Here is a 13256-nt window from a genome sequence, read left to right on the forward strand (position 1 = left end):
CATTATCTGCAAACACCAAATATATTAGCTGAAAAAGTAAATAGAAAACTCTTCAAGAATAGCTTTGTTTGCTGGCTGCAAACATACTGTATGTGCTTTGTTTTACATATCACATTGGTGTGCATGTATGACACATGCCAAATGTAACAGTATCCCTAGCTGGATGCTACCTGCAGAGTTGTGTTCTCTCTATAAAAAATCACTGTTAAAATGGGTTTATTAATCTTTTATTCTATTTGGGTGACCTGTAACCAATCTGGATCCACCACCACAGACAGAATCACTTTCTCCTTCAATGCTCCCTCTGCAATTGCCACTCAGTACTGCAAGGGCTGCCAGCACCTAGTTGCTCTCTGCTCACTGAAGCATGATTGAAAGGGTGCTGTCCTCCCTCAGACAGGAGACACCACTGAGACCTAGCGATTTCCCTGTCACAGGTTATCGGTGCTGATCCCTGACTGTACGAAGGGCCTCTTCTCTTCCTGCCAACCTACCACTTCCAGCATTGTGCTTGGGACTGTGGTAGCCACTAGTAGTATGTGCCTACTTCAATTTAAATTAATTAAATGAAATCAAAACCACAGTTTCTCAGTCACATCAGCTTAGACACAATTCAAGGGCTTGAATAGTCATTCACAGTGGCTACTGTATTAGGTAACAAAGAAATGGAACATTTCCATCAGTGTGGAAAGTTCTGCTGAACAGTGCTGCAGGTGTTAAAGGAGCTGGAATCCTCTAATTCACACTTGTGAGCAAGAGCCACTCCTGAGAGCCTGCCCAACATTTCGACGTTAAAGGGGAAGCTACTCCTGACCCGGTAACTGATCATACTCTTCTTGTCAAAAAATTAGGTACAAAAGGGTTTGGTCTCTAGTACTTATCTCCTTTTTCCTATTTTCTGTTTCACTTTTCTCCAACACTGACATACAGATAATAAAATATCAGCCCATATTATTTAACTGATTCTGAACATGATAATTATTATTTCTATGGCTGAACAGAAATCAAGTCATATTGCCAAACTGAAAGCCAATAAACAGGTACTAATACAATATTTACCTCTTTTAAGCTTTCTTTGCACAGGGGACAATATGGTGCATGATCTAAACAACGCTCAAGACAATTCTTACAGAATGAATGTCCACAAGGTGTTGTCACTGGCTCAAAAAACAATCTGAAATCAACAAAAATAAATGTTAGTTTTCAAATTAAACTATTCACTGGGAAAAGCTTCCACTAATAATGGAAACATGACACTGATTACTACTTAGTGAAGGAAGAAGGCAAGCTAGTGGGCAGGAGAGATGGGAAGGGGCACTGGTAAGGATATGAAACCCTCCTGGACCTTTTCAAAGTTCTCAATCAACAAGGGCACCCAGCCCAGGGCCTGGACTTGCACTGACTGTAACAGCCGCTGGGTACATGTGCCTACTAAGCACTTGAAATGCAGCAAATGAGACATGTAGCAAATGTAAAAACACACCAAACTTCAAGAACTTAGTGCAAAATAAATGATGTAAAATGTGTCACTAATAATTAGTAGTTCATGTGTAGCCTCCAGACTCCCACTTTATCAACTTGATTCTTTTAATAGGTTTATGCAAGCCTTACTATATAAAAATCATCAAAAGAATAACCTAATTACTACTCTTGAACCCTAAAAGAACCAGTAGGCTTAATAATAGATATAATACTTAAGGCAGAAAAACTGATTCCATTAACTTTGTAATTATTTCCTGAAATATGACACTTTGGCATTCCCTAGAAACCTTGAAGGTCTATGGGTACTTTAAATCAAGGTCTAATCCCCTTGCCTCATGGATGAAATCAAGGCTGAAAATTAAACAACTTGATCAGGAATACAGCTAATTACCCCAGCCTAATTGCAACCAGCCCCAGACCTCCTAAACTCTTCCAAGAATTCTTAACCCTACCTTAACTTATATAAATGAGAAATTTTCTTTCGAAAGTCTTTTAAATTCAAAGATATTCTATATAATGGAAAACTTGTCCAATGTTAAAAGGTTTATGATTAGTATATATGTTGCTGAAGTGAGCACAGGAAAAGGGTTATGATTAATATAAACACAGATAAAATATAAAATAGATAAAACACATAATTAGAATTCTTACTCAAATCTAAAACCACAGATACAACTAAGTTTTAGTAATACCGGTAACTTTGGTAGTACTTTCTAGCACTCCAAGTTCTGTTTATACTAAAAGCCACTTGATTCTCACAACACAGTAATACAGGTTATGCAAATATTGACCCTATTTTCTAAACAAGAAAAACTGAAGTTCAGAGATTGTTATTTTCTAAGGGGTAAAAGATAAACCTAGAACCAAAATTCATCTCTTTTGTTATTTAGGCCAAAATGGTTACCTTTAATTAATTACTGGTATTATACGGAAGCTATTAATTAATATCTTTACCTATGCTACAACATATTTAAAAATGTTCATTTTCTATTAGATTTTAAATACCTACCTCATGCACAGAGAACATTCAAAATCTGATACATCTATTAATTCTTCTGGGATGTCGCCATAAGCAAATGAAAACATACACACTTCACTGGAGTTTTCTATTCAAACAAACATAAATAGGAGTTTCTTATTTAAGAAAAAAGTTGAAAGGCCACTCTGAAGAAATAAATTTATATTATATGAGAATAAAATACAATTTTTACCTCCTTGTTTTTTCAGCTTATTTCTTCCATCTCCGTTTACAATCACATCCTGTTCTAAGAAAGACAACTTTCTTTTCAGCAGAACACCTTTTTCCTGAGCAGAGAGTAAAGGTTCTGAGGACACCCTTTTAAGATGGTCCTCTCTGGCAGGAATTTCCATAGAGTTTATAGCCTGTGTGGACTGAGCACGGTTTAAGTTTCCTTTAACAGCCTCTGAAGGGTCCTCTGGTACCTCTTCCACCTACAGAAATACAAGAAACAAAGGCAACCCTGTTTTTCACTATTCTTTATTCCTCTCATCAAGAATCAAACTGAAGTGAAATGCAAATATTTCATAATATTGATTTTCATGTTCATGTAACACCATTCACTTTTAATTTTAGAACCCTCGTGCTTTTATAACCATACTTACAGGGCCTTAGAAATCAAGTTGACTTATATAAAAAGGAGGTTTGAAATAATCATGCTAATATAGTTGTTCACACACTGAATAAGCTAAAATAAAAATAATGTTCTACATATTCCAAGTGACTAGAAGTGTTCTAATATTTAAGTGACATAACACTGTGTGATTAATGAGCAAATATTTTACATAAGAAGTTTTAGCATAAATGCAAGACTGTAGACAAACTCCTGTTAAGACAACTAGACAGGATATCAGTACTTAAGTGGGTCCCAATAGTTCACATGAGGAAAGTAAAGGTCCTCCTTTATAAAGAAATAGCTCTTCCAAAATGATGATCTCTCCTCAGCCCTTACCTGCTTTGAGCTAAGCTCCCCGGGAGAGTAACACTCATCCATTATTGATGGAAAACCAAAAGGTTTGCTTTTAATACATGGTAATGAACTCCAGGAGGATTCCTTCAAGCCTTCTTTTAAGTTTTCATGTGATAATAAATCACATAAAATCTGTAGAAGTATTACAAAAATAATAAAAAATACATAGTATCGGATACGAATAACAATTTAAATTCATCCAACATTTAGGAATTTTTAGAAGTTTGCAGCAGACATTATTTTTAACTAGCAGAAGAACAACAACAATCTAGTCTTATAAAAACCAACATGGGACTCAAGAGGTCAAATTACACCCTTACAAAAAAAAACTTAGAATTTTGAGAAATATGAAATGACCTGAGAAAGTATCCAAGGTAGGTTTGCTTTTTAATAAAAATTCTAAAGAGAAGAGTCCTTAAGAAAAGTAGAAAATATGTATCTCTAAATATTACTGAGCCCTATCCCCTCAAAACTGGTCATGGCTCATACCAATGTGTATTTTCAAGTTGGACTCGGAGTACTGGAATGTTTGTATGAACTAAAGAACTTGTATGTTGAAATATAAAATTCCAAACTTCCCTGTATTTATACCAAATCTAGTGTATCACTGAACACCTAACCTGTGCAGCAGCATTTGGCAAGGAGCACTGAATAGCAGCTTCCCTATAATACCAGAAATTAAACAAAGACAATCAAAACTTTGAGTGCTTATGTAAGAAATAAATCTAAAATTCTCAAACTGAATGTGAAGCTGGGCACGGCAGCTGTAATCCCAGCATTTGGAAGGCAGAGGCAGAAGGATCACTCAAAGTTCAAGGCCAGTCTGAACGACATAGTGAGACTCTGTCTCGAAAAACAAACAAACAAATGGAGAGAGGTTTGAATCAACTTCCCCCTGCCCCAGGTATCTAACAAGCTGTATTTTATATGTATGTCAGAACATTTCTTAAAACCTGTATTTGGGAGCTCAGTTTTTCAGCTGTACCTTCTCTCCAATACACAGAAATCAGAATAATCTTCAAATCAGTACATGAAAATATAAACACTATAAATAAAAATATGCATGCTTAGTGGATGCTCAAGCAATATCCTATTCCTAGCTCAGTGGTAAGACACTACCTAGTGTTTATAAGGCTTGATCCTTGGTACCACAAAAGGTGATAAAGTAACACTTAAAAGCTGCACAATTTCTTTTATTTTCTCTGGTTTAAAACTGTATTAAACACGCAACTCCACTCCTTAGGTATTTGCCAAATAGCTGTAAAAACACGTTTATGAAATGACTTGTACAAGAATGTTCACAGTAGCCTCATTTATTGCAGTAAAAAACAAAACAAGCAAAAACCAGGAACAATCCAAATGAAAGTCACTGTTACTGAATACTATAAACTGATGTGTCCTTTAATAGACTTTTTGGTCAGTAACAAAAAACAGAAAAATTCCTGGCTGTATCACAAAATAGTAAGCTGAGATAAAAAAGGCAGAGGATTCGTTGTATGACTCCACAACGAAGTCTTAGAGTAAGTCAGACTCCTCTGTGGTGACAGAAACCCGAATAGTACACACCTCTAGCAGCGCTTCACGGAGTATTTACTGATAAGAAGATGAAGGAATGACTCGAGACTGGTGGAAATAGTCCCTGTTTTGATGGGCTGCTGTCGTGTTGCTGTATACATTTCTCAAAGTGTACATATAAACTTATGCTAAACTATAAAATTCATGCATTTTCTTATTAAATAACTACATGGTGGTATATATCTATATGTCTATATTTGGATATAGATATAGATATATACTTATGTAATATGTATATACACAATTTTAAAACACTACATTAGAGAAAAAATACTTTAAAGTACCATTTCTTTTACATTCATCTAATTTTACTAACCAGCTAACAACTAGTTACAATAACAGTAAGATGTTTAGCAGCACAAAAAATGTAAAATTATAAACTCATTAAAAGTTTACAATCTTACTAAGAAGATAATGCTAATAAACACAGGACAGTCAGAGATGGACAACAGTAAACAATTTTTGGCTAAAATTGAAAGGTGTATGTACATAAATCTCTGTGAGAATGCATCCGTTAGCAGATTAAGGGAGGTGAGATCTGTGAAAAATACCTAAGTTCTCATCTTTCACAGAGAGGAGCTTTCACATGAGGAGCTCCAAAGATGCTTTAAAACTACTGCCCCAGTTCTGAATATTCTTATTCTAAAAACCTTTGTCAGGTGGGCCCAGTAATCTTTATGTTTAAGAGCTTCTCCAAATGATTCTTTTAAAAAGCCACTCTATGATGGTGACAAATGTGGTCTTTAGAGCAACACTGAGAGCATCATGCCTGAGACTATGAATTTGTACTAGGGTAGAGTCTTCTCAAAGAATTTTTCAAAGACCTTTTTCCTTTCAGATGCTCTGTGAAAAAAATCTGTCCAGAACTGAGTTCATTTTTTAAAACTACGGCATATTAAAAATGCTGATAAAATTGTAAAGAAACTTGCTTAACCTCGTTTAACCAGTATTTCTTCCAAAGTCAGGGAACCCTTTTCTCTTTCTTCTCCTTTCTTTCCTTCTTTCCTTCTCTTTTTAACATTAATAGCTACTAACACACCACAAAACAAACTATGGAAAGTGATACATGGAGTACTGAGAAAAGCAAGGCAAAACAAGTCGACCGGGGCAATATTATTCACCATCACTATCATCAAAAGTAAGCGAAGTTTACAGCTGCAGTGAAAGGCAAGCGGGCCGATAACGATTCCTGAACCGGAACATCATGCCAGCAAACGCTGAGGTTGAGTATCCTTCTGAAATGCTCGGGATCAGAAGTGCTACTATGGATTCGTTTCCTTGAGGGGCATTTGCATAAATATAATGGTATCTTAGGGTTGGCACACAGGTTTGAACACAATTCATCTGTTTTACGCCTAGCCTGATAATTTTATACAATACTTTTACTGCTGTTATGTTTTGAGTATGACCTGTCACCTGAGGATGGTGGGGGCATTTTTCCATTTGTGGCATCATGCTGCCCTAAGAAAGTTTCAGATTTTGCAAGCATTTCTATTTCCAAATTAGGGATGCCTACTTTGTTAGGAATTATCTAAATTAAGCAAAACTACTGGGGATATTCAATGTGTATTATAGGATATCTAAATCAAGCAAAATAAAATACTTGTAAATGAAATTTTTTGATCTCACTAAAAATTCAATATACTAAATTTACTGACCTCAAAAATCACTTGTCAAATTAACTCTGAGCCAGATTTGGAGGTCACTGAGGGCACAGGAAACTAGCTAAAGTAAAATACATTCACCAACCAAGTTCTACCCTAAAACTTCCCTCTAGCCCACCTCTGCACTCTGCTTCTGTGGTTGAAAGCTGGAAGACAAAACCAAGGTTCCTAGAGCAGGGAAAGACCTCCAATGTGGGCACAGTGTAGCACTACAGTGACCTCACTTAGACTCTGGGGCAATTAAGCCTTCATGTTCCGGGGCTGCATCTAATTAAAAATGAATCTAATTAAAAACAGAGGCATCATGCAAAGAAACATTCGCAGAACCCCACATGTTAAGAGAGAGCTGTTCACTTCTCTCGCCACAGGGCCTAAGATCAGACCACAGGGGGAGGAGCAAATAAGCAGTCAATGGAATCACACTGCCCTAAAAGCCTCTTGGCCTTGCCTCGCTTTTGCATTGGTACCAATCTACTCAGTCTCCTAGGCCTACATTTGCTTTCAGAAAAGTTCTGCTATCATGATCTAACTCTAGCACTTACATCAATTCTTTGTTGGCAACACCAACAACCTACCCCTGGACAGTAACAAACTTGTTCCTTGATTACTCACCAGTTACGATCCTTTATAAACTTTCTAATTAGCATTTTTTTTTTTTTTAAAGGCCTGGGTCTTGGTCTTACCATGAACTATTACAGTTAGTAAAAAATTATTACCTTTTCTACTTGTAGCTTTGCAGGTGCAAAATCTTCATCAAGGGCTAAGCACTGAAGAAAGAGCTGCAGGGCGTCACCTAAGAAGCCAGCATCTTGGAGCACTTTCCCTTTCCTGAAGTAGACCTGCAACAAAAGCACACACACAAAACTTCTACCGGTGGAACTGCTTAACAGAATCATGATCACGTAAGGAAAACAAAGTGCTGATTCTGAAACTGAGTGACATTAAGGAGGCCAAAGCATTTCAGAGCTTTCTCTACACACTCTCCTGAATGAGCACTAATGAATCCCCAGGGAAGCAAGAACCAGAAAATGGCTTGATCAAAGTTCATGACAAGTTAGAGCTTGTCAAGACCAGAAACACCATGCTCGCCCCTTGTTAACTACTTCAAGGTTTGAAGGAAATAATACGCAAAATTGTACTGACTTTAGAATATATTAATTAGGATTAAAAAAACATTAAAATATGAAAAAGACATTCTCTACAATATCAAGGCGTATGATAAATGCATTCCAGGTCATTAGGGAATGTATGTTTGGCAAAGTGTTCCTCAAGAAATTATTCATAGACATAAGGCACTTTCATAAATCCTTTTCTTTTTCTCTTCTTAATATGAGCTCAGCAAGTTCTAAGACAAAAGTTGGAACTTTACTAATTATCATGGACAAGCCAAAAATTCACTTTGGAGGTCAGTCCAACACAGTGTCAACTGTAAGCTTTAAACAGATCTTTGTTATGTGATTGGACTGAAAGTTTTTTCTATATACACAGAATTATCAGTATTAAAAAACATTGGAGGAACCCAAAGAATGTTCAGTTTAAACAGTTTTTTTTTAGCTACCATTGAAATGGCCAAAGAGGAATGGAAACAGTTACACTACTTCAATGAGAAATCAAGAGAATTCTTTCCTTTTCAACAGTCTTAAATCTTGCAAACCAACCAGTGCCCTCTTAATTTGCTTTGTATTAACCATGCCATGCCATCATGGGATGTTTGTATCATTTTTCTCATCAATGCATACTTCTTAGACCATCTTTCTACACTGTCCTCAGAGACACATTTTTGAACGGAAGGGAAAATGTCACATAAAGAATATGTACAGGCATCAGACTGATTTGCTTTCACAATTTGATACAAAGGAGAATTAGGGAAAATTGTATGTTGCATACCTACATCTACTGTGTACAATCACCGTTCGCCACTTCACTGTCTTAAAAGACCTCAAACATTTGCCAGCCTCAAGGACACAGCTCTCCGTTAACAGGCCTTCTTCAGTGAAGTCCATTTGAAATCCAATTTCACAATATGGCAAGCTTTGCTTCTTTGTAAAAATTCTGTATAATAGTATCTTTGTTTTTCCCTCGTATCATGAATTCAGCTTGTTCTTTGGTTATGGAACAAAGCTTTTTAATAATTTGACAAACTGTCAGATGATATTATCTATTCAAAATACTGATCCTAGATTTCTAGAAAGCTGTATGTTATTCAGAGCCAACCATTCATGTTGTTAAAATCAATAACCAGGACGGACATTCCCTATGGATGACATCTTAAAATGTATGCAATTTACAGACAGTAGTTTTACCTCAGGCCAATGTGGAAGTTGAAAGAGAACTGCATTTAAATCTTCAATGGCTGCTTTAAATTCCTGAAGACCAGCATAAGATTCTGCTCTGTAAATTTTCAGAGTCAGGTCACTGGGCTCTGAAATAATATTTTGCAAGAATATGATTATTTTAGAAAGATTATATAATCCACAAAACATTATAGTAGGTTGAGAAACGAGTTGCGATTCCAGAGTTAACAGCCAAGCTAAAGTTTATAAACTAAGTACCGATTGGTACAGCCCTTTTACATGTTGACCTGTAAGTCTTATCAAATTATCATAAGCAGAATATTTTACTGGAGGGAACTGTTGTTTTTTAAGAATACCGGAAATATGTTTATAATACGAATACCCTTGTGAAAAATAATGTTTTTTAAAAAGAGTAGTCTATAAAAATTTTAAAGTCATGTATGTTTATAAGACTTCTCAGTTTTCAAGGTAAATATTATGCTTTATATCCTATTTCTGACATTTACAAAAATGGCCTCTATTGACCTGGAAATCTCATAGTGACAATGGACTGACAAGCCTCAATCTTATGAAGGTACATGGTCCTGACTCTCAAGGAAATCGGCTAATCAGAGTCAGCTTATAAGAAGTCAAAAATTTAATTCTTGCTATTAGCAGGAATAGCATTAGACTATCTCAAAGTATATTTATTTTCAAATGCTCTTGGGAAAACAGTTTAGCTGTTAATTTCACTATCTTTACATCTGTACTTGAGAAACTAAATTATTGTCCAATGACATTAAGAGTTTAAGACACTTAGATTGTTCAATTATATTACTGTCATCAATTTCAATAAGTACAATGATCCTACCAGTGAAACCTAACCAAAATATCAATTTTCAACGTATCTACAGATAATAGTAACTTGAATCTTCTTTTAAATGTTTATCTTTGAATTTTTCAAAAAATCTTGTTTATAATCTTGTTTATTCATTGTAACAAAGACATAAAGACCCTTAATGCTTCTAAAAATAAATTTAATAAAATTAAATGTGTAGTAGTTTTTAAATGACTAGTTTTCTACAGAAAAATCCTGGTTTTATCAATAAATTAGTTTTTAGTTGTCAGTACCTGAGGACTGGAATTATATTATTTGCTCAATTTTACACCAAAGAAAAGATTTTAAAAACAATGCAATTGATATTTCATGAGACCATTTCACGTCTTCAGTAAAAAGACAGGCCTAGAAACGGCATGTTTGTTAAAATGAAAATCATTCTGAATAAAACACATAAAAATGAAGACCTTAACATAGGGAATGAATTAAAGAGTTCCTAGCACAAAGCCAGACCTGGTAGGTGCCCAAAATTATCTTATATTACATTATTCCTGCCTTTGAGGAGCTTACAATCTAGGCAGGAAATTTTATGTGAAATAGTACCATGTAATACTGATTTAGCACAACTGGAGAACACCACCACAGTGGTACATGAACACAGTCAAAGAATGAGTGGGAAAGCTTCAGCACCAAACTCTGGGGCAGACATGCATTTTTCCACCCTCAGTTCAAGGGCTTCTATGACATCTCTGAGACATGAGCTCTACTCTACCAACAGGGAGTTCACTGTGGAAACAAGCAGCCCAACCCCTGACTGGTCATCTTTACTTCAACTATTTTTCTTCTTGCAACAAGTTACTGTTGTTCTACACCTGACACAGTGCACATTCAGAACTGCTCAATAGCTGTCTTTTTCTGTGCCTTTACTGTTCAGTCAGCTCTGTAAGGTGCCTGGGAAGATTGGTCTTCAGTGAAAAAACTTACTTTGGAAAAAAAAATATAAAATTGATGAATGTACTTATTACCCTGATTCAATCACTGTACAATACAGACATAAGAATATCACAACTACTTTATCAGTACTTCCATTAGTGAACACAATAAAAAGGGGGAAAAAAGCATTCTTCATTTTAACCAAAGCAGAAAGGGGGTTTTCTTCTCTACGTAGAAACACTCAAGCTACTGACATATTTTAAAGCATGTCCTTAAAAGTCATTTATTGGGGTCAGAAGAGATGCATACCCTACAATGAGATGAAAAGAAACGCAGATTTTAAAACACTCGTTCAACTCCTTATAGGTAATGCTTTTACTGAAAGATTCAAACGAGAATGGAATAATTATCCTGCATGACTCTATCAGATAAATAGTGTGTAAGCGATCAGGCCAACCTCATTTACTTCAAACCTTTAATTCTGAAAAGGAGCACAATGTATTAATTGAAGCCCTTTAAATAATCTAAGCACACAGGGTACCTGCCACCCACAGAAACTTTTAAGAAAGGTGAGACCCCTCAACTTCCTCTACAAGAGCAGTCAGCCCCGGCTGTGTCATTAAGTTTTAGTCAACAATACTTGCCCCCTGCCTCCACCTGACCTTGAGGGCTGTGGGGTGCACAATGCCCTTCACTGACTAGGTCAGCAGGGAGGATCGGTGTAGTGCACTACGACAGGTACCTCTGGTGCCCAGCTATGGCGCCAAGGACCTGACACAATGCACATTTCCGGTTTGTTAAAGAAGTGGAAAAAACAAAGTTGGCTGGCTTGAGCTAACTGCAGTATGCCTCCTTACCTTGCTCACAGAGCCCCTTATCATTATCCGCTACTCAGTGCTCCCTTCTTTGGATAACTTTTTGGAGGCCTTTTCTATCCAACAGGATTTAGTTGCCTCCTAAAATGCTTTCATTGGCTTCCACAGATCAAGAGTGGGAGACTGAATGTCAGGGTGCCTACCTTCAGCGCGAGGTGTGCTCACAAATTGTGTGCGGGGGACATCACAAGTCATCTGGCTCTTTCCTCAGTTATAAAGTCAAAGGGTTTTTTGAGTTTTACTTTTTAAGAAACACCACTTGCCAGGTTCTTTTCTAAATGATTTATACTCTTCAAAACAATCCTATGTGGATCTAGCTTTGTTTACATTTTTGTGGATAAGGAAACTGAGCACTGAGAGCTCAAATAGCTTGCTGAGGGTGAGCTGATAAATGAGGGCTTTAAGATTCCAACTTCAGAGCTCTGGCTGTTTCATCTACACTACCTTTTAACAGCAGCATCTACCTCTCAAGGCAAGGTTATTCCTAACAGTAAGTTCCTATGAGCAATGTACTTAGAATAGGGTTTGGAACACCAAAAGCACTATTTGTCTGCTATTATTATGTTCCTCCATTGCATGTATGCATAGCATTTTATAGTACGATTCTAAAATCTGTTTTTGAGTTTCCACCCTTCCTGTCACTGTATCAAATCCCAGTTCAAATTTCCTGAATATACTGAAATCTAACTTCTTTAAGCACCTCAGGTCTCAAAGTTCCCTTTTTCACTTGTTAAGAGAGTATTTGTAATTGTAAGTCATTAAGCAAACAAAACTCAGCTTATCTCAAGAAACTAGCCTGCAGCTACCCAGGGCTTTTGGGGCCCCGAAGTGAGTTTCCAGTCATGGTTCCCTATCACAGCTCCCTAGTTTTGCACCACTCAATAGGTGTAAAGCTGTTCTTTAGTGTGCATTCAAGAAATTGATTTTCCCCAGATTGCAAAGTTCCAGAATGTCTACTCATAAAATTGAAAATCATAAGACATAATTAAAAATATCCTTTTCCAATCACAAAGAAATAACTAGCCCTGATATTATCAAGAGATAAAGTTATCAGTTTAAATATATAACTGGGTTTTATCTGCAAATCTAAAATTGGGCAACAAATAATTCTACAAAATAGTCTGATGGTTGAATACACAAAAGAGCTAAAGAATTCAGAAAATGGGACAAAAAGTTTGGCTGTTTCAAAGTTACTTTCCTTATAGGGTTAAAAGATAAAGGGATTCTTTACACTGACAAGTTGATGAATTTCATTTTTTGGGGGGGCTGCATGATACTTGCTACAAATGACTCCATGCAGGTTTGATCATTTAAATTCATTTAATAGCAAAATTCATTTAATAGCATATAGCTTGTACTTTGTGCATTCATGTATGTGTGTAAATTACATCTGTGGTGTGTATTTTTATTATACCATCTAATATGTCACTAGTTCACACGATTTTAATTGCTACAGAATATTCTAGTGTATATATATATATATATATATACACACACAATCCACTTAAAAATTCCCTAATGTGCATGTAAGTTACCTCCAATGTTTTGCTAATAGAAAAAGTACAACAAAATTTTCAATACACTTCTGTTCTAAGAACTTCATTTGATATTCCAGCTAGCTGTATTTT

General features: G+C 36.0%; 1 protein-coding gene across 1 annotated transcript in view; it reads right to left on the reverse strand.

The window, feature by feature from the left end:
• The window catches only part of Lonrf1 (LON peptidase N-terminal domain and ring finger 1), a 30995-nt gene that overhangs the window by 11437 nt on the left and 6302 nt on the right, over positions 1–13256 (reverse strand). The window contains exons 2-7 of the mRNA XM_063234572.1: positions 9013–9131; positions 7426–7548; positions 3453–3602; positions 2694–2934; positions 2492–2588; positions 1060–1174 (exon numbers count right to left, since the gene is read on the reverse strand). Coding sequence (XP_063090642.1) covers positions 1060–1174; positions 2492–2588; positions 2694–2934; positions 3453–3602; positions 7426–7548; positions 9013–9131 — 845 coding nt within the window. The remainder of the gene's footprint in view (positions 1–1059; positions 1175–2491; positions 2589–2693; positions 2935–3452; positions 3603–7425; positions 7549–9012; positions 9132–13256) is intronic.

This window comes from Cavia porcellus, unplaced genomic scaffold, assembly GCF_034190915.1.
Source record: "Cavia porcellus strain 051 isolate PalLab524CR breed Dunkin Hartley unplaced genomic scaffold, mCavPor4.1 scaffold_24, whole genome shotgun sequence".
NCBI lineage: Eukaryota > Metazoa > Chordata > Mammalia > Rodentia > Caviidae > Cavia > Cavia porcellus.